This window comes from Arachis hypogaea, chromosome 13 (assembly GCF_003086295.3).
Source record: "Arachis hypogaea cultivar Tifrunner chromosome 13, arahy.Tifrunner.gnm2.J5K5, whole genome shotgun sequence".
In the NCBI taxonomy this organism is placed as follows: domain Eukaryota; kingdom Viridiplantae; phylum Streptophyta; class Magnoliopsida; order Fabales; family Fabaceae; genus Arachis; species Arachis hypogaea.
In genome coordinates this window covers 129,212,195-129,233,635 of record NC_092048.1, presented here as the reverse complement: position 1 = coordinate 129,233,635, position 21,441 = coordinate 129,212,195, and the positions used below count along the sequence as shown (strand labels likewise).

The window sequence follows — 21,441 nt, the reverse complement described above, 5'->3', positions numbered from 1 at the left end:
ACAGACATGGATGCTCTCCAAGGTGTAAAAATAATGCTATTTGGATAACCAAAGATTTCAATCATCCCAACAGAACTACGATATCAACCATGCATACATTAACTAAGCATGATTATTTATAAATTAATGATACATGGCTGTATTATAATTTTTAAGAAAAATTAGAAATAATATACAAAGTTGATGAAAGATACCCTGTGAAAACAGCACTTCCATAACACATGGAATGAATAGTGACTAGTGCTGATACTTTGAACCCCTTGTTTTTCATTCTATAGTTAGTAAAGGTTCAGCAGCCATGCTTACTATAACCAGAGTTAGTGCAGTTAGAGCTAGAAAGGTCCTCAAATGCCCAAATTTCAATGCTGCTTGGAAGGAGGTTAATAGTGAAAATCTTCTAAACCTGTAAGAAAAGGAAAAAGAAGGAAAATCAACACTGAATAAAACTGGTATCCAGTATCCACCGGAGAAACGAAAAATCCATGAAATAGCTATTAAATAATTGAACACTAGATACCTTAACAGCAGACGCTGTATTGATCAGTATATCTGCCATTAAAGGCATAAGATCTCACCAACAATACTCCCAAATATGGTGGCGCAAAACTCGGACCAGTTAGCAACTCAGAAAGGGAGCTTGGTCACTGGTTTAGCCAGTGAATCACTGGTCAAACAACATAAGAAACAAACAATTTAATAAAAGATATTTGTATATTGGAATGGAAATTCATGTTTCTTTTTAATATAACATATTAAAAAAATATCAGTTTATAGATATGTAGTAGCAGTAAAGATCTGCCTTTGATACAAGGAAATTAACGTATTTAATAACTCAAATCACTTTTGACAGCAAACACAAATTAAGTTATACCAGTTAAACTTCATGAGCTATCTACTATACCAGTCAGGATGCTTGATTATCCAGTTCATCGGCTCATTAGACCAGTATAATAAAAAAGGAGAAAGAAGAAGTTGCAGAAGATGAATTGATATCAGTGAATGCTTTCATGACACATAAACCTTAAATGTAAAGAACTTACACCAAAAAATCAGAATTATTTACATGTCTCTGACATAATGACAAAGCCCTATTGTTGAAGCCTAAGCCGATTGAAGAATACCAGAAAATGATATTCAGGGGCCCAATACACAAATCCAACAACAGGCCCAGCTTTTATGTGCTGCAAAAATCAACGAAAGACAAGTTGAAAATACAAGTTTGTTACATCAAAGTAATAAAGAATAATTTCACAATGGAATTACAGTAACAAATATTGAACAAATGTCACAGCTGTGATAAAGACAAACCTTTCCATCTAGAATTACAAGTTCACCATCAACCCACCGAGGATTCTTAAACCCTGGCTCAGCCAGCCTCCCTTGGCCTTTATAGCGAGCAACCTATAGTGTCAACAACATCAGAGAAGACTACAGAACAACAATCATTTTATCTCTTCCTTTAAAACTGGAAAGTAAATAAAAAGTTTGGAGAGTTTTGTTTTGTGGGATTGGGGGGTGTAGAAAGCAGTGAGACTTAATATGATCCCCTTGTAACTGGGAAACAACCGTACCACTCCAAACTCTTCAGGAATTATTCCTCTATGAGGAAGTTGATACCTCTTTCCAACTTTTGCGCGAAAGGCGACCTAAAGTGATCATAGAACACAAGCAATCAGGTGTATAATATAAATGACATGTTAGCAACATAAGTGAAGCTGTTTGAACTCATCTTCCTACTATACAAATCATCACCAGCATCACCAATTCACAGTGAGGGTATGAAATTTTTACTTATTTATTTTATTTTATACACAATTAGTTCAATACTACATTACACTTATCAAGGAATATTTCTTATTTATTGAGGAAAAAATGTAATTATAATAAGATTGCAAATACTTCATTACACTTATCAAGGAATATCTCTTCATTACACTTAAATAATATTAGATTTTGTTAATGCTAAATGTATATTTTAGAAACAGTTTAAACCGAGATTCAGATGTCAGCATATTTCAAAGCACCAACATTCATCATTCAGGTTGACAGTCAAACATTACATTTTCTACACATGCAGGAGCTTTAATATCACAAAATTGAGAAAAAAAAAAAGATATATACAAAAGAATTTCAAATTTGTATATGCAATGAAATAAAATTTCCAATATTACCTGACCAGCTGGTACATAAGGATCCCCAGTTAGTTTCAAAGCCTCAACATACTCATAAAATTCAAGATCTGAAGGCTCCTTAGACCCACTTTCCTCTTGCCATTGACCAACTCTACGCCTAAGTTGAATAACTTCAGAGGAGAAAGGTCCATGTGCACCAATGTAAAGACCTGATCAAAATGAAAATATTTGTTCCTCAGTACAGATTAGAAACCCATTTCTGGCAGCTAATTTTTAGCACCTCATAACAATCAAATTGACAAGTGCTCTAGTAAATCACCATTTAGAGGATCCAAAGAAGCTGGTATTTCAATACGATTGAAAGTTGTTGTCCCAGATAATGGCTGATGATTTTGTGCCTGACTTAAAGTGAGATTTATCAAGTCTCCCACCTCTTTGAGCACCTAGAAGATTGAACGGAAGAATTATGGTCTACGAAGCTTTTGGATGAATTTAACAACAGAATGCTGACACAACGAAACCAAATGTGGCAAATAATTAGAAATTGCAGTTCCACTTCTACTACTTAGACCTACCTTTGAAGGTACCTTTCCCTTCCCAATGAATTTAGCAAGGTCAAACATAACATGATCAACTTTTCGTGGACCTTGCATCCTGGTTGATTTATCTGATAAAGATTTCCCTTTGTCATGGTCACCCTGCTGATTGACTTCCTTTTCAACAGTAAAGGAAAATGAACCACGTCCCTTCATCTCCAACTTAGCAGGAACTCGAAGCAAATCCCTAGTGGGAAAACTGCTGGAAAGTTTCTGAACAAGACCACGAACGACAATTTTGACTGCAATTTCATTTTGTTCTTCACGTTCAAAAGTTCCCAGATCATCATTTATTTCAATCTCATCATCTCCCTCTTGGTCAGTTTCAGACTTAACATCTGCCAGTTCCAGACTTCCTGTATCATTGTCTTGCTCCTCATCTTCATCTTCATCTTCATCTTCTTCTTCATCTTCTTCTTCTTCTTCTTCTTCTTCTTCTTCTTCTTCTTCATCATCATCTTCATCATTATCCTCATCCTCTTCTTCCTCAATTATCTGCTCAATCACCTTAGATATAATATCCTTGTCTACTTTCTCTGGGTGTGTAACCTTGAAAATCTTCACCTTTACGCCAGGAATCATATCTTTCATGACATTTTGAAATCCAGGCATTCCCTCGGCTGGATCAGAGCCATCATTTCTATCATCAGCTGGATCTTCAGTACTCACAACAAAGAGTTCACTTCTATCATCAGTTGACTCCACAGAACCCAATCTCTCAGAAGCGCTCAATGCTTTAGGGGAGGTTGTTGGGGGACCATGGAAGGCCCCTCCTCTTCTCTTCAAGTACACAGCCTGAAAATTAAAATAAAACCCTGCTGCATTACTGCAAATGGACAATAACCTTTGAATACAGTAAATTAAAAAAAACAAGGTATCAGCAAAAACTTAAAACAGCAAAATCGAAACAGAACAGAGAACGATGATTTGGTTTGAATGCTTAACAAAAGAAAATGAATTGGAACCATTTAGTTATTATGGATGCCGTTAACTAAGTGGACTCTACATTCATTTATACCTATAGAAGACATATCAAGATATCGAGATCTCTATCTAACTGAGAGGTGAAATGAGCAAATTAGGATGTTTCAACACTGCAATATGGTCAAGATACAATTTTCCCATGAAATCAATCTTCAGTAAATCCCTGAATTTATAGTGATAAGTTGAGAAGGGATGACTTACTACTATTTACATTATAATGATCCAAGGAGAAATTGATGGAAATTATAGTGATAAGTTGAGAAGTGATACCTGAGACTTGAATTCACCTTTCTTATCCATAGTAAGAAAAAATTCAAATAGAGGAACACCAGCACCAGATGTTGCAAGTTGCCTAGAAAAATATGTGACAGGGTCAACACTAGAAGACACACCGGGTAATAGTAAGACTGCCTAAAATATACCATTTCAAGCAACACCTCAGAACACATCAAGAAGTAAACTGTTTGAAGATAATAGATTATTTGCATAAGTTATAAGATAGATTTCATATAAGTGAAACACATGGCACTAAAAATGGATGTAAAACACGCAGAGAACAGCTGAATACAGCTTTATCTAATTACAACCTTGGAATAAGACTCCTAATCTATCAGCTTCACACATTTCAGAACCTACCCTCCCCAAATAACAGTTTTTCATGTTATTTAGGGAAATCCCGTTTCCTAGATAATTACTTCATTCAAAACTGGATCATTTTGTAACTAACCTGAAGTGTTCATTAATATGAACAATCATGACAATAAATTGCTGGCTCATCCAAATGGTCAAAGCTTATAGCTACAGAACCTCATAGCAATTTAGATAATACTAGGTTATAAATTTCACACAACAGTCAATGTTAGCAAAGAAATACAACATATATTATGAATTTTCACTACTAAAAGACAATTAGAAAAAGAGGGAGTTGAAGTCGCAGAGTTAGAGGAAAAAACAGCAGACAGAAATAGAGCAGAAAGGAAGTGTATAGAGTCTGATAAATTTTGAATGAGACTCGGTGATAATAGAGTACACCCATGTCTATATTATAATACAAAGGGAAGGAAGAGACTGGTGGGAAAATTAGGTACAGTATGGTTAGTCAATTACACATAACAGCTGTTACATAGGGTATGATTCTTAACATCCTAGCTCAATGAAGTTGAAGAAGCGTAGAGTTAGAGGTACAGGAATACTGCCCCAAATATTTTGACACATTTCCTTGGCCAAAAAAGTATTTTTATACTCTTTATCAATGAAAGATAACAAAATTCCTAACATGGTTATAATCATCAATATAAAGAAAACTACCTAGGACTATAGCTCCTTGCAACATATCTTCCGTGCTCTGGAGTAATGCGTATAATTAGACCGTGTGGATCATTAAAGTCTTTTGAACTACCAGCCCACCAACCCACCTGTGAAGGAAAATACATAAACTTTGAATAATTTTACAGGTTAAAGAGACATTACAACATTACTGGTGAAAAAATAAGATGCTAACAATAACATTGCAAAATATTGCAGTACATAAAAAAAGTCAAAATTTGAAGGGGGAAAAAAGGACAATACGCCAATTCATAAGTGAGTGAAATTTGAAACGTAATAGATCCAAGTAGTAAAAGAATTGCACCACTAGAACATTGGAAACCAATAATAAGCAACCCAAATATACTCACAATTCATAGTCAGTAAAGGATCAAGGGAAGTAAGGCTTTGTGGTGAAAACAAAGTTTAAATCAAACTACCACCAGTTTAAACAACTACTAGTATTAACATGGTCACACTTTGAAATCACAATCGACATTCTATTCTATTCTCATGATGAAGTAAAGATGTATTCGAGTTGTCATTAAACAAATTCCATGAGAACTCACAAGTCCAGCACCAGCTTCATCTCTTAAAAAGGCAGCATCACTGTATCGCTCTTCCTTTATGGCACTCTGAGAGATTAGAAAATAAATGTTATGCATTAACAAATGGTGTATTAGAAAATATGTTATAATAAAGATTTTACTTGTCAGAAAAGCATCATTGAATTAAAATTTCTTACATTGAGATAAGACATCACTCTTCCAACACTGTCATTGGTTGAGGCAGCTGCAATTGCCACCTTAAGCCTGGCAGCATCTTCATAATCCTCCAAATACACTGCATCTCTTAACCGAGCCTGTGGAGCACAAACCAAAGTAGCAATTAAACATTATTAAACCAGACAGCACATGATCGAATTACAAGGGGGATTCAAAGAAATCCTCTTTAGTATTGCGTGGGAGTTCGTGCACTAACAATTAATAATAGGCCTCTTCATTGAACATCATGGCTTTGCCATTCAAAACAAAATCCTTCACGACTGTTATTAAATAGACGATTGCTTAGAAGTAAATGATTTCCCATTTTGATCAGTCTCTAGCAAACTAAAGTAAAGGGCTAAAAAATCGTATGGTAATGGAAGCAATCATTGACATGATTGACTCTATTCTAAGCTTACAATAGCAGCTGACTGCTATGCATAATGCATTACTTGGTTGCACCTCTATTCCACAGAAGGGTCTCATATTAAAGAAAAAAGCATCTCCATTCATTACTTGGAACCCAGATATTAAAGCCTTGAAGAATACTTTAGTTTAAATGATACAATAATAAGCAATGCTGGTACACTATAGTCTAGCTTTAGGATTTTGTGCACATGCTATTAACCAGCTCTCCTTTCATATTAACCCTAATTCTACACAAGACCATTCCTCGCAGCTAAATTAAAAAAGTCCAAAAGAACATATTTTTAACACAAAATTTTGTTTTTACCCAACACACACTAAAAATCAAAACCACCCTCTTTTTTCTAATAATCGACAGACACATCAAAATTGATTTGGGCACCTTAAGAATGGTGAGGAGACGCTCCTGCTCATCGACCTCCTCGAAATACTGCCGCCATCGATCCCAATCCCACTCTTTCTCCTTCTCACTACCACCCTCAACCGCCGCCATCGCGGCATCGTCTTTCAAGAGCGAGCTGATGAGAGAATCGAACTGCTTGATGGCGTTACTGACGAAGTCCTGGACCATGGAGTCCCATCGGATGTTGTTTCCACCGCCGCCGGAGGTGCTGTTAGCATCGTCGGAAGCGGAGGCGTTGAGGCAGCGGCAGAGGGAATGGGAATTGGAAGAAGGAAAAGGAATGAGCGAGGGCCTTCTGAGAGTGAAAGGGATTGAAGATTGCTTCTTGTGGTTTGGGAAACTCAGCTTCGGAGCTGTGGGTGCATACATGGAAGCCATGACCATGACACAATTTCTTCTTTGCTTCGCTTTGGTTTCAGTTTGAGGGTGAAATAACAGTGAATATGTGAATGTGAATATTTTCTGATATTTCTTTTTTTTTCCTCCTTTTAAGTAGTTTTGAGAGTAACCACTTAATAATATTAATATTAGTGGAGGAAAAAATTGGAAATATCTAATACCGGAAAAGAGAAAAAATTGTGATTGTGGGAGAAACTCAAAACATGAGGCTATGAAGCTGACTGTGAAAATTTTGTTTATAGATGAGAAAAGATTTGTTTTAGGATAAGGATGAAACTGCAACTGCTGCTGGGATAGCTGTTTTTCTTCTCTCTAAATTCCAAAACATATTTGTTTTCCATATGGCCCCTGAAGTGTTTGGTGTGTTAAATTGGAAATCTTTGAGTTAACAGGTGGCAATATGGAATTAATATTGTATTCAGATATAAGTTGTGCTAAGACCATTGATTAGGTAGGCTAATTTTTTTTATATGGAAGAAGATGGTGTGTAATTCATTATTATAGATAATTGGTGTGTTCTTTTTAATATGAACTTTTTTTTTTAATTTTAAGTAATAAATTTGACCTTTAAATTTAAAGAAGTATAGAAATTTGAGGGTCAGATTTTATAGTGTTACAAATTTGAGAAAATCTGATTCTTAGATTTATATATTTAAAAAAATTTAAAATAAAAAATTCAAATCTGATCCTCAAATTTGTATTTAAAAAAAAATAAAACCACAAATTTAAAAGATTTGTAGCATCAAAAGAAAAAAAATTAATATTCACAAAACTGTTCTTCAAATTTATAACCATCCACATAAAAAAACACACCAACTCTCCACATTATTTAAAAATATCACCACAATCCCAATAATAAAAATAAAAAGTTCTAATTAGGTAGGCCTTATGTTATTTGTCACACTCATCATATAATTCATATTCATTTAAAAGGGCGAATTTTGATAAAATTTTCTTGCACCCATTATAGAACATAATTTACAACTAATATTTTTTTACAACAAAAAGATTTGGTTTTTGAGTCCTTCAAAAATAGTGTATCATTAGCTATTTTCTTAATATCCTTACTTTAATTAATTCAGTTGATATTATTGGGAATTGCCGAATTGGATTGAATTGGTTTACATTTTATATAAATTTTAAATATTAATAATTTGTAATTTAAAAATTTTGAAATTTTGTAATTTAAATTATATATTATCTAAATCATTCTAGTTTAAATTAGATTGAATTAAAAAAAACAAATTCAAATCAATACAATACAAATTATAATATTTTGAATAAAATTAGCTTGAAAAATAAAAAACATCAATTTATTTAAAAAGAAAAAGATCTTCACTCATGAAAAGTATCCAATTCTAGGTTCTAGCAACTTTTTTTTTGTCATAAGTTTTTTTAGCAAGCCTCGTAGACTTTAAGATTTGGGCTGTGTGAGTTGAGTTAACACAAAACAAGGACCACAAGTCCACAACTATTACCCCGAGGTCCACAAACCCCCCCTATAACAAACCTTGTACGTAGCCAGAAATGGAAATTCTTTTGTTTCCTTCTCTCTATCTTTTCCTGTTTCCAATTTCATGCTTTTGAAATTCTTTCTGGGAACTGGTTTTATTATTCCAATATGCAACATAGAAATTTTATTTGGAGTTGCCGCACTTGGCAATCTCACGGCAGACCACAATCTAAAGAACTAAAAAAAGCAGTGAAACACATAATAATTTGTAGTTTAGGACCATATTACATAGATTACAATTACAAGGACTTCTTGTGCAACAAGGGGTCACTGATTATCTGAGGCTCAAAGTCTGGTTTGACATAGTGAGCTAGTGTATCGGCATACATATCGTACCTAGCAGTCATTCTAAAGCCCCACCGGTCTTTCACCTGTCTGCACAAGTTGAGATCCATGTCTGTGATTAATAAGCCATCCCTGTTCCGGGACAGAGATGGCGTGCAGGATGAATCTGGTGCTGAAACATGGCTTGATCCATAAAAGTGCCCGAAATCGGCGTGCGCTGGCTTCCCGTCACCAGAAGTAAATGCATTAGGGAATGTCTCAGTCCCAACACGATTGATTGAAGCAACAAAATAACTATTTGCTATTGCAGCATTTCGTGCCTGAAAAACAGTAACACCTTTTTAAACCAAATCTCTACTGAAAAAACAGTACAAAATCAAAATAGAAGGTTAGGCAGCATCTTTGACGTAAGCTAATTATCTCATTCATTAGTCATTTAAGAACTGATTTCGTTCTGATTATTGACTTATAGGCATTAGCATCAGATCATAGCTATTGCCACATTATGCCACAAAAATGTGCCAGATTCAATTTAAGAACCAGAGAGGTTTAGAGTAGTTTAGTTAATTATAGAGCAACTGACCTCTATTGGCCACATTGGTTCACTGAGTTCACCCACAGTGGCAGAAGGGTTGAAAACAATCTCTGCACCATTTAGGCCAAAGGCTAACCAGTTTAATGGATGGTGCCTACCATAGCATATGTTAATGGCAATCTTTCCAAATGCTGTTTCAAATACAGGGTGGCCAGTATTTCCTTCCATATAGTATGTGCTTTCATTGAAGTCTCCAACTCTTGGTATATGGTTCTGCCAAGATGTTACGTGTTCATGACATAGCCACAACAGATGCATTAGCAATAAAATTAGAAACATAAAGTTTATGCAGTTACCTTTCTATGCTTTCCTATTACATTGCCGTGATTTCCAATTACAACAGCAGTGTTCCAAATAACCTCTCCATGGTTAATATCCCTCTCAAGGATTGGACTTATAATAACCATGTTATATTTGAGGGCAAAGCATTGCAAAAATTCGGTTGATTCCCCATCAACAGGTTCTGCAAATTCACACCACCTCTTCTCTCGTGTACAGAAGGCAAATGGCATCATCCATGCTTCCTGCAACGAAAGTATATAAAACTATTTAAGACTTCATATCACAGTATAAATCAAACAGTAAACATTCATAGTCATGAAACTTACTTGCAAGCATAATATGTTGACTCCTGAAGAACCAGCAGCTTCAATGATTGGCCTTAGTTTATCAAAGATAGCCTTCTTTTGGTTTGTAAAATGAGCAGTTGTTGGAAGGGCAATGGAGTTCTGAATCAAGCCAACCCTCACTACACGAGGTTCTCTTAATAGTTCTTTGTCAGCTTGAAAGCAGAAAGCCTGAAAGATTCAACTTAAAATCATCAGAGCAACCACTAGTACAGCAGAAATAGCCAACAGAGTCTCTACTTTCTATTCTGACAAAAAAGCCGTAGTTAATTAATGCATTAATCTAAAACCATCTCACAACAGCCAGAGAAGAAACAAAAGACTAGTCATTCCCATGTTCATAGTCCATGGAGTGAGTACACACGACAGTGGTGAAAACTGGATAGATAAAATGTTCAACAAGTTGACAAAAGTAAGTACAACTAACACATCTCTTATGTGAAAGAATCCAACATTGTCTTATGCACTCATTTTGTGTATTCTGCATAAATGAAAGAATCCAACATTCCATTCATACCTGGAGGTCAAAACCATGCTCAGCAGAGAGAGTGGAAGCTAATTCAGGGAGAACAACTGTTTCAAGTGGTTTTCCACAATTAAGACCAGTAAGCAAACGGCTCACTTCCTGCAAGTATATGTATGATCCATTTTGAAGAAGCATGAACAAAGATTAAAATGCAAGAAAATACAAATCATCAATCGAATTTTCCAAATTGACGATGGATTTAGGGAACCAACAAGAAATGCAAATTTGGTCGATTTAACTAAGGGAAAAAGAAAGGAATGGTAAGGGTATTACGTGGAAGAGATGGGGTTTGAGATTATCCTTGAGAAGCCGGTGAAGTGAGTCGTAGCCACAGATTGAACCCTTCGAATCATCTTCATTGCTCATCACTTGTTCTTCTTCTCTGTGTTTGGTGTCGTCCATATCTGCTGCACGCTCTCAAATCTCAATCAGCGTTGGTCAAAGATTAGAGTGAGAGCTGATTACGCATCTTCTTCGTTGGCAACACTCATCATAATTCATACACATACAATTGAATAATTCTCCTAATGAATTAGAAAAGAAAAAATATGGGGTGACAATCATTTTAGAATATAATATATATAATAAAATTTAAAAAAATAAAAATTAAATTAAAAATTAAATTATTAATTATTTAATTTTTAATTTTTAATTTTAAAAAATTAGGATGAGTATTTATGTTTTTTTGTTAAGTTTTTATTTGTTTTTTCAGTTACATTAAATCATAAGACTTATGTGTTAAATTATATATATATTTTTTAATAAAAATTAAATTATTAGATGATCATAGTTATTTTTTCTATTTATTTATTTTTTTTTTATTTTAATGGTCAATTTAGTATGATCATTTTAGTAAGTATGCGAATGGTTATTTTAATTTTTATGTAGATGATTATTTTGATTAGATTGGATTTAGTTATATATAATTAAAATATGTTGGAGGTTCAATTTACTAGATACGCGAATAATTATTTTTGGAATACTGATAGGGAGATAATAAAAAATCTTGACAATATGTGCAATGTGTTGGTTATTTAGTCCAGTAGAAATAAATAATAAAAACCCATGCACATCCAATTTCAAATTTCAAATTTTTAAAAATTTCAGTTAGTTATTTTAAAAAAATAACCATCCGAAATCCTAATTTACCCCATTTCATTCCAATATTCTCTTCTTTTTCAACCGGCGGCCACCCCACATTTATCAATAATCATTCCACTTTATAATCGCTACTTGGCTTGTCACATGCCATTCACCCTTAATAAAAATAATCATCTGGAATAAAAATAAAAAAAAAATATAGGTAGACAATAAAAATACTAAACAATGTGAACAATAGATATATCGGATGTTCAATTTACTAGGTGTGCGGATGATTATCCTAATATTAAAATTTATGTTGGTAATTTAGAAATATAATGTGTTTTTTTTATTGGACTAATTTTAGAGTTTATTGTTTATATTATTCACAAAAGTTATCGTCTATCTAATAAAGTCCTTTTCAAAAATACGGTGGTATACGATTACACACAATAAACATATATTTTGTCTCTTCAAAAAGTTGATACACGAATTTTTTTATATTGGACACAAATTTTTTTATTTATTTTTACCTTTAATATTTTGTAAATTTTTCAAATCTACCATTCTTCCGCCAACTGTTCCTTTCTTATCCTTCACTCTCACCAATATGTTGTTTTTTAATATAAGTAGGATTTATGTATTCTGTTATGTATTATTTACCAAACAAATAAAATATATATATATATATATATATATATATATATATATATTATGTCTATATCTATTTATATATTTGTGTTTATATTTCATTTTCTTTCACTCATTACCAAAACTGCCTAACAGAACTATTCTCATGCTACTACTGAAAGGCTGGTCATAAAAATAAAACTCTTGTTGCATCTTCAAGCTTTCTTTTGACATCCAAAATTGACCGAGAAAAAAATCATATGTACTCTTCAAATCGAAGGAACACTCACTTTATTTAGCTGGTCATTAAGTGTTATGTTGACGAACTGGAGTTTGGATAGAAGTGATTTTATAGAATTAATTTTGGGTAGAAGTGAGTTTGTGTTAATATGATTTATGTTTGGCAATTTTTACTAAAATTGATTTTGATAAAATAAATATTGTTTGAATAATATTAGTTAAAATCACTTTTAAATAAATAATTAATTAATTACTAAAAAATATAATATTAAATTATAATATTATTTTTTAAATATATTTAATCTTTTTATATATATTTTTAGTATTTTTTATATAATATTTTTGTATAGTACTCTATTTTAATATTTATTTATAGAATTAAAAATAACATATAAAAATTGACAACTTTTTAAGTATTCTTTTATAGTAAAAATTAATATTTATTTATTAAATTAAAAATAATATATAAAATAACATATTTTAGTACTCTTTTTAAGTACTTTTAATAATCTTATTTTTATTATTATTTTAGATTCTAATTTTTTACAAGTTATATTTTTATTATTATTTATAATTAATTTTTTATTTAATTTATCATTTATAATAAGAACAATAATACATATTATAAAAAATTAAAATAGTAAACAGTGCACAAAAATTAAAATAATTATTTTAATATTTTCAGTATTTATTTAAAAAAAATAATGGAATAATCAATAATAACTAGTAACAAACCTAAACGTACTACACTTGATATGAGGATATGAGGATATGAGGTACTAGATGTCGGTTTTGGCTATTTCTTAGTCAAATTTGATCTTTTGGAGGATAGAGAAAAAGTTATCCTTGGAGGACCATAGATGATTATTGGTAATTATGTTGCCGTTAAACCTTGGAGTTCTTCATTCAGACCTTGTGAAAACACTTTTGGATCTACCATGATTTGGATAAGAATCACAGGTTTAAACATTAATTATTATCAAGAGAGAGCCATGAAAATGATTGCGTCAGCTGTTGGTAAACCGATCTACATCAACTTAGCCAGACGAGGGGAAAGTATGCAAGAGCATGTGTGCAAATTAACTTGGGACTTCCAGTCATAAAAAAAGATTCAAGTTGATGGTCATATGTATGACATAGAATATGAGCACTTGAATTTAATTTGTAAAAAATGTAGCTGCTTTGGGCATGTAACAAGAGAATGTGCGAAAGAGAACAACAATGGCATTGGGAAGGAAACCATGGTGAAGGAGAAAAATTTGCCGTCACTATTTCCGGTGGATAACAACGAGAAAACGGCAGAAGGTAGTCAAATCCCAGTAAAAAATCAAAATTCAACTTTTGAATTTGGAATTAATGCCAAATCAATTCCAATTATGGAGAAGCATGGAGCAGCGGGTCTTGTGCATGATAATTTACAAAAATCACGCATGGATAGGGATACTCAAGCAAAAGAGGGTGAATGGGTTACAGTTAGTAGAAAAGGCAAGAAAAATGTGAGTAAAGGCCCCAATGTGGTGCCAAAAAAAGCCAATGTAGCAATATGCTCCAATTTGGTGAGTAAGAAATTTTCTTTTGGGTCTAATAAAATGCATGTTGGATCCTCATCAAATGCAAAGGTAAAGCCTTTATCAAATGTAAAGGTGGAGCCTAAGGAAAAGAAAGATCCTCCATCCACGCTTGGCTCTTTGGGAACAACTCAGGTGGCTTTCAAGGATCAGAGTACTCCTTTCTTTAAAGCAGGGCACAAAAGGCAGCGTCCTATTTCGCTTCAAAACTCATCTACTGAAGCATTGTCAACAGATTCTCGAGTACAAAAAGAGCTTGATAAAGCTAGTGCAACAACAAACTTGGAGAACCAACCTCAACAGAAGAATGATGGTTCTGCGACGCAAGTCCACCAGAAGACAATTGGAGACAGGGGTCCATCCACGTGAGGTAGAATGATTATAAATTCCAATTATTTAATTTATTTTTATGGATTGTGACCATTTAAATATTATTAGTTGGAATGTAAGGGGGGCGTCAAATAAGATGTCTCGGGTGCACTGTAAGGAGTTAGTACGAAAATTTCAACCAACTTTTTTTATTTTGGTGGAAACTCATATTGTGTTTGAAACTATGAAATAATTTTGGGGGAGATTAGGCTATTATCCTGTAGGGATTGTAGATGTTGTTGGACATAAGGGAGAAATTTGGTTCCTCTCTGCTAATTTAAATTTTTTTTGTAAAATTCTTTGGGCTATGAATCAATGTGTAACTTTGTAAATTGATGGTGGTGGGCGAAGATGGATTTGCAGTGCGGTTTATGGCAGCCCTCAAGCCACTAATAGAGTAGAATTATGGAGTCATCTGCTTGATATTGGTTTGTGCATTCGGGACCATGGGTGGTGGTTGGGGATTTTAATGATATTTTGAGTGTTCATGAGGTGAAGGGGGGGTAATTACTATTTGACTCGCAGTAGTGTCTTTGCAAGTACTCTAGATTCTTGTGGTCTTTTTGATCTGACAACCTCTGGAAGACGGTTTACTTGGTTCCGTAAAATTCAAGGAAACAGAAAAATTGCAAAGAGATTGGATAGAGCTTGCTGTACTGTAGAATGGCGTCTTCTTTTTCTAGAAGCTTTTGTTGAAGTTCTCAACCGTTCTCACTCTGATCATTGTCCCCTACTTATCCGATGTCAAGGAGTTCCTATCAAGAAAGGAAACCGGCCTTTTAGATTCCAAGCGGCATGAGCAACGCATCCTGATTACAAGGCCATTGTTCAGAAATCTTGGAATAGTACAGACTTTGGCATCCATAGAAAGTTGTTGGGGGTTCAAGAAGCTTCGTTGGAATTCAAATCTACGGTCTTCAGCAATATTTTTATTAAAAAGAGGGAATTGGAGGCTTATTTGAATTGTATTCAACAAAAAATGGAAGCTGACGATGATCCGATTTTGAAGCACAAAGAGGAAGAATTGAGAGCTGAGTATAATCTAGTTTTGGCCCAGGAAGAATTGCTTTGGTACCAGAAGTCAAGAGATCAATGGGTTCGGTATGGTGATAGAAATACTAGCTTTTTCCATATGCAAACCATCATTAGAAGAAAATATAACAAGGTTCTTGGGTTGCTGGTCAGTGATGGGTCCTGGTCTGATGATCCGGAAGTTTTGCAAAGAGAGGTTGTTCATTTTCTTAAAAATATTTTTTGCTCAACTGAGCCTGTTGAGGTTAATTGCATGGGAGAAATTTCTATGCCATCTCTTAGCCAGGATGCTTGTGATAATTTGTCTAAACTAGTAACAATGTTGGAGGTTAAAGAAGCTCTGGATAATATGAGCTCGTTCAAAGCTCCTCGACCAGATGGTTTTCAAGTTTTTTTTCTTCAAGGAATATTGGGATGTGGTGGGTCACGAGGTGTGGCGTACTGTTCAGAAAGCATTCTTAGGGGAGACTTTAAGCCATTCTTTGTTGGAAACTTTGATTGTTCTTATCCCTAAATGCGACCCTCCAACTAGATTGAAGGATTTTCGGCCAATAAGCCTTTGTAATGTAATTTATATGCTAGTGACTAAAGTGCTGGTTAATAGATTACGACCTTTTTTGGATAAGATTGTTAGCCCAACTCAGGGAGGGTTTATACATGGTAGAGAAGCGCCTGATAATATTATTGTAGCCCAAGAAGTTCTTCACTTTCTTAAGCGGACAAAGTCTAGAAAAGGAGTTATGGCTTTTAAGATTGATTTAGAAAAGGCTTATGATAGAGTTGATTGGAATTTTCTTGAGCACACTCTTGAATCTTTTGGATTTCCTTCTCTAATTATTCGGCTTGTAATGAATTGTGTTCAGGCTTCAAATCTTTCCATCCTTTGGAATGGGAATAGATTGGACAGCTTCCAACTTCGCAGAGGGCTCAGGCAAGGAGATCCAATTTCTCCTTATTTATTTGTTTTGTGCATGGAGAGATTGGCATGCTTCATTTTCAAACAAGTTGACGAGGGTATTTGGGATGGTGTGGCTGTTTCTAGAGGAGGACCTAGAGTTTCTCACTTGATGTTTGCAGATGACCTCCTCCTTTTTTGTAAAGCGAAGAAAAATCAAGTTCAGAATGTTGTGCACACCTTGGAGTTGTTCTACAAAGCTTCAGGTATGAAGGTTAACATTGAAAAATCTAAAGCTATTTGTTCTAGAAATATCTCTAATAGAAGGAAGAAAATGTTGTCTGGTGTTTCTCATATTCCTTTTACTAGTGACCTAGGCAAATACTTGGGGGTGAACCTTAATCATCCTCGAGCTGTTAGGTCTATTTTTTTCGGACTCTTTAGAGAAGATCAAGAATAGGCTGGCTAGTTGGAAAGGCCGGCTCCTTAACAGAGCAGGCAGGCTTTGCTTAATTAAATCTGTTGCTTCTTCTCTTCCTATTTATCAGATGCAAGTGACTCTTTTTCCTACTTCGGTTTGTCAAAAGATTGATTCTATGCTTAGACAATTCTTGTGAAAGGAAAAGGTGGGGGAGCGTTGCTTAAATTATGTCAAGTGGAGCAAAGTTGTCACTCCAAGAAAATATGGAGGCTTGGGAATTAGAGATACACAGTGTGTAAATTTTGCTTTATTAGGAAAGCTTGTTTGGCAATTACTGCATAATAATGATAAGCTTTGGGTAAGAATTATGTTGGCAAAATATTTATCTGGGAGGTCTTGCTTTTCACCTAATTTTTCTAATAATGTTTCAAGCACTTGGCGAGCGATTTATAAGACAATAGAAAAGCTTCGTGTTGGTTTTAATTGGTATACAGGCAGGATGTTTCAATCCTTTTGGTATCATGCTTGGCGACCATGTGGAACGCTAGCTCCTTTGGTTCCTTTTGTGCACATCTCTGATTCTCACTTGAAGCTAGAAGATGTCTGGTACCATGGACATTGGCGGTGGGATATTCTTTGCACAATGATTCTGGAAGAAGTTAAACTTGATTTGATGTTCTCTGATCCTATCAAGCAGGCAGGAGATAAAACAGGTTGGTTTTGGACAAACTCAAATACTCTCACCTACTCGACTAAAAGCGGGTATGAATGGCTATTGAAGAAGAAATTTGGCTGGAACGATAATGAAAATTGGCTTTGGCTTTGGCGCTTGAGAATACCGGAGAAGATAAAGTGTCTGCTCTGGCTTTGTCTCAACAACGGAGTTCCCACAGCTAGTTACCAGTTTCAAAGAGGTCTTGCTACTTTTGATTTTTGTCAGCGATGTTATCTTGCTCTAGAAGATATTAACCACTGCTTTAGGACTTGCCAAAAAGCTCGTCAGATTTAGATTAGATTAAATTTGGGAATGACCGCTGAGGACTCTAGTTTGGATTTTGTGTCTTGGATTCGTTCTAACCTCAACAAAAATGAGTTTCTCTTTGCAGCGGCCTTTTGGTGGATTTGGAGGGATAGGAACAATGACATCTTCCATCAAGATGATCCATGGAATAAGGAGAAAATTGTTCACTTAGTTCAACATGCTGCTCGCGATTTCTCTAAGGTTGTTACCAACCAAAAACATATTATTCCTTCCTCTTTGCAATATAACTGGGAACCACCTCCAATGAATGTCTGTAAAGTAAACTGCGATGCAAGTGTTTTTGAAAATGGGCAATTAGCTGGCTTTGGATGTATTATTAGAGACAGCATGGGAATTTGGATGAAAGGTTGTTCTGCCAGTATACCTCTTTCTAGTGTTCTCTCTTGTGAGCTTCATGCTATTTGGAGAGGGCTTGTTATGGTTTGGGATTGCGAGTGTAAAGAGGTCATATATGAAACTGATAATCTTGATGTGTTTCTTCTTGTTTCGCGAGGCACAACCAGCATGATTACGAATGACTCTGATCTGCTTGACAAAATCAAAGAGATGCTTCAGCACAATTGAACAGCCACTTTAGTGCTCATCCAGCGTACAGCAAACAGAGCGGCTGATTTAATGGCTAAGACTGCTACTTTAAACAAGCAGGTGTACCTAGAGTGGTTACAGCCCCCTAATAATTTAGACATTATTATTAGAGAGGAGTGCTACTCTTTCTCTTAGGTGTTTTTTCTTTGTGTTATGTTCAGTCACAAAAAAAAAAACTAAACGTACGTTGAGTAAACGTAGAAGCTATAATTTCTTTCTTCTGGTGAACGAGCTTTTGGGATGCAGAATCACGTTGGCGTTCAGAGAAGAAAAGTTGCCAAACATCAAAGAACAACGTTCAAAGTACTGAAACACACTTTTATCCTCTCCAGCATGTTTCACAAACACACCCTAACTCATTATAGAGAAAGCACTTCACGACCCCAAGAGCCAACAGGGACATATTCGTCCATACATACTTCACTAGTCATTACAAAACAAATACAACCTTGACAAATTGTTCGGATTAGGAATATTAGGTGTTACGCAAAATACAAGTTAAACCCCAAAATGGTCCCTGAGATTGACGTCGTGCACTAAAATCATCTCTAAGATTCTAATTGCACCAATTACGTCTCTAAGATTGAAAAAAGTGCACCATATTAGTCCCTAACCCATTTTCCATTAACGACGTGATGACATGGCATGATAACGTGGACTGTAAGTGACACGTGTCACTTCATGATTTGGCAACATGTAATGGTATAATGATGTGGTGACCAGTGACATGTGGCATGCTTACGTGGATGGTTGTGCCACGTGTCACAATGTTATTTGGCCACGTGTCCATTTGTGCCACGTGTCGCAACAGTATTCGTCCACGTGTCATCCATTATGTCATCGTTGTATATGCACCAAATTAGTCCATCACTTTGCATTAAGTGACTCATTTTAGTCCCTGAAATTGAATGTCATGCACCAAACTAGTTCCTTCACCAGTTTTTTCTCATTTTTTTCTATAAATTCAAAATTCTCAATATTTTTGAATGCATTAATTTCAATTCTATTTTTTCACATGTTCTTCAAATAAAAGTTTTTTTATAAAATATTTTTTCTCTTGCGAATACCCTAACCGCCAACTTGAAGTTAACGTGAAGGCTTTTCAAGCACCTTCACTACCATCTCCGACCTCTTTCAGTACTTTTATAAAATATTTTTTTTCTTGCGGATACCCCTAATAACTGCCGTCTTGGAGTTGACGTGAAGGTATTTCAAGCTTCCCTCATTACCATCTCCGACCTCTTTCGTCTAGACTGCAGAGGTCAAAGATGGTAGAGAGGGTGCTTGAAGTGCATTCAATCTAGCTCATTTACACATAACGAAAATATGTATTTCATAAGGAAAAAAATGTTTATTTTAATTATGAATTTCTTGTTAAAAATACATATTTTTTTATGAAAAAAATGTGTCTAATCAATCATATAATTATTTTTTTATAATAACATACTTATATATTACAAAATTTACCAATGTTAAATTATTAAAAAAATTATATAATTAAAACTAAAATCTTAAAAATTTTTATGAAAGCACTTGTATTTAAATGATATATAAAAAAATAGAATTGAAATTAGTGTATCCAAGAAATTAAAATTTTAAATTTAAAAAAGTTGAGAAAAAACTAGTGAAGGGACTAGTTTGGTGCACGACATTCAATTTCAGGGACTAAAATGAGCCACTTAATGCAAAGTGATGGACTAATTTGGTGCATATACAACGATGACATAATGGATGACACGTGGGCGAATACTATTGCGACACGTGGCACAAACGGATACGTGGCCAAATATTATTGTGACACGTGGCACAACCATCCACGTAAGCATGCCACGTATCACTGGTCACCACATCATCATACCATTACACGTGGCCAAATTATGAAGTGACGCATGTCACTTACAGTCCACGTCATCATGCCATGTCATCACATCGTTAACGAAAAATGGGTCAGGGACTAATATGGTGCACTTTTTTCAATCTCAGGGACGTAACTGGTGCAATTAGAATCTCAGGGACGATTTTAATGCACGACGCCAATATCAAGGACCATTTTGGGGTTTAACTCCGCAAAATACAAAGGAACACCTGATAATTTTTCTAAATTATTAAGTCTAAATAAAATAGAAAGAAGTTTCAGAAGATAAAAACATGGGGTTAAGTACTTTTTTTCGTCCCTAAGGTATGAGGTCAAAATCAAAATCGTCCCCGACTTTTTTTTCTTATTAAAATCATCTCTAACGTTACAAAACGTTATAAAATCATCCTTTTTTAATTTTTGACTAAACTGCCCTTAGTAAAAAAAATTAAAAAACCCTTCTTCTCTTCACCCAAATCCCACCCATCCCTGTTTAGCTTTTTGCCCTTAATCCACCCACACGAAGAAAACAAAAATCAGAAGGGGAACACGAGGGAGAGAGGAGAGAAAAGAAAGGGGGGAGGAGGGACGAAGACGCCGGCGTAGATAAAGAGAGCTTGTTGGCTAGGTGCAGCACTAGCCTTCGTTCAGCCTCTTCACAGTGCTGCGCCTCCAGTCTTCCTTCTCTTCGTGCCGCATCGTGCCTCCTAGTTCTACCTCCTCGCAGTGCCGGCTTGCGTTCTTCCTCCTTGCAGCGTCGTGCCTCCGTTCTGCCTCCTGTAGTGTCGCCCCTCCATTCTTCTTCTTCGTCGTGCTACACCCCTTTTCTACTTCCATTCTGCTCTTTTTCTCTTTCGTTGAATTTCTGATTTTTTTTAAAACAAAAAATTGGTTTATTTTTAAATTTTTTTTGTTGTAATTGATTCTGCTGTTATTGAATTTGTGTTGTTATTTCATTGTAATTACTAATTTGTAATCGTATAATTTTTGTTGTTGCTTATTTCGAATCTGAAACTGTGGTAATGATTGCTGAATTATTGTTTAGTTTGAAACTTCTGTTGATTTATTGTGGTTGTTGCTATTGCTGAATTGTTACTAGTGAGTTGTTTAAGTATCAAAAAAAAAATAAATAAGAGAGGGTTCAGGTAGAAAGAAAATGGTTGGAAACAG

At 34.7% G+C, this 21,441-nt stretch overlaps 2 protein-coding genes across 4 annotated transcripts; both read right to left on the bottom strand.

The window, feature by feature from the left end:
- Positions 1-23: 23 nt before the first annotated feature.
- LOC112733376 (protein EXECUTER 1, chloroplastic) lies at positions 24-7,497 on the bottom strand. 3 transcript variants are annotated; one of them, XM_072212499.1, is made up of 13 exons: positions 6,590-7,497; positions 5,763-5,879; positions 5,587-5,652; positions 5,021-5,127; positions 3,983-4,064; positions 2,708-3,523; positions 2,452-2,575; positions 2,172-2,341; positions 1,572-1,646; positions 1,309-1,401; positions 872-1,181; positions 518-664; positions 24-403 (listed from the first exon to the last, which is right to left on the bottom strand). In XM_072212499.1, the coding sequence occupies exons 1-11, from the start codon at positions 6,992-6,994 to the stop codon at positions 1,089-1,091; spliced, it is 2,148 nt and encodes a 715-aa protein (XP_072068600.1). In that variant the 5' UTR covers positions 6,995-7,497; the 3' UTR covers positions 24-403; positions 518-664; positions 872-1,088. The 3 variants fall into 3 exon arrangements, with proteins under 3 accessions (XP_072068600.1, XP_025638096.1, XP_025638098.1); XM_025782311.3 differs by having other exon boundaries at positions 1,041-1,181; XM_025782313.3 differs by having other exon boundaries at positions 1,064-1,181.
- A 1,118-nt stretch (positions 7,498-8,615) lies between these two features.
- LOC112733375 (beta-ureidopropionase) lies at positions 8,616-11,107 on the bottom strand. Its single transcript, XM_025782310.3, has 6 exons — positions 10,828-11,107; positions 10,546-10,653; positions 10,011-10,199; positions 9,699-9,926; positions 9,391-9,615; positions 8,616-9,127 (listed from the first exon to the last, which is right to left on the bottom strand). The coding sequence occupies exons 1-6, from the start codon at positions 10,954-10,956 to the stop codon at positions 8,762-8,764; spliced, it is 1,245 nt and encodes a 414-aa protein (XP_025638095.1). The 5' UTR covers positions 10,957-11,107; the 3' UTR covers positions 8,616-8,761.
- Between the last annotated feature and the right edge of the window lie 10,334 nt (positions 11,108-21,441).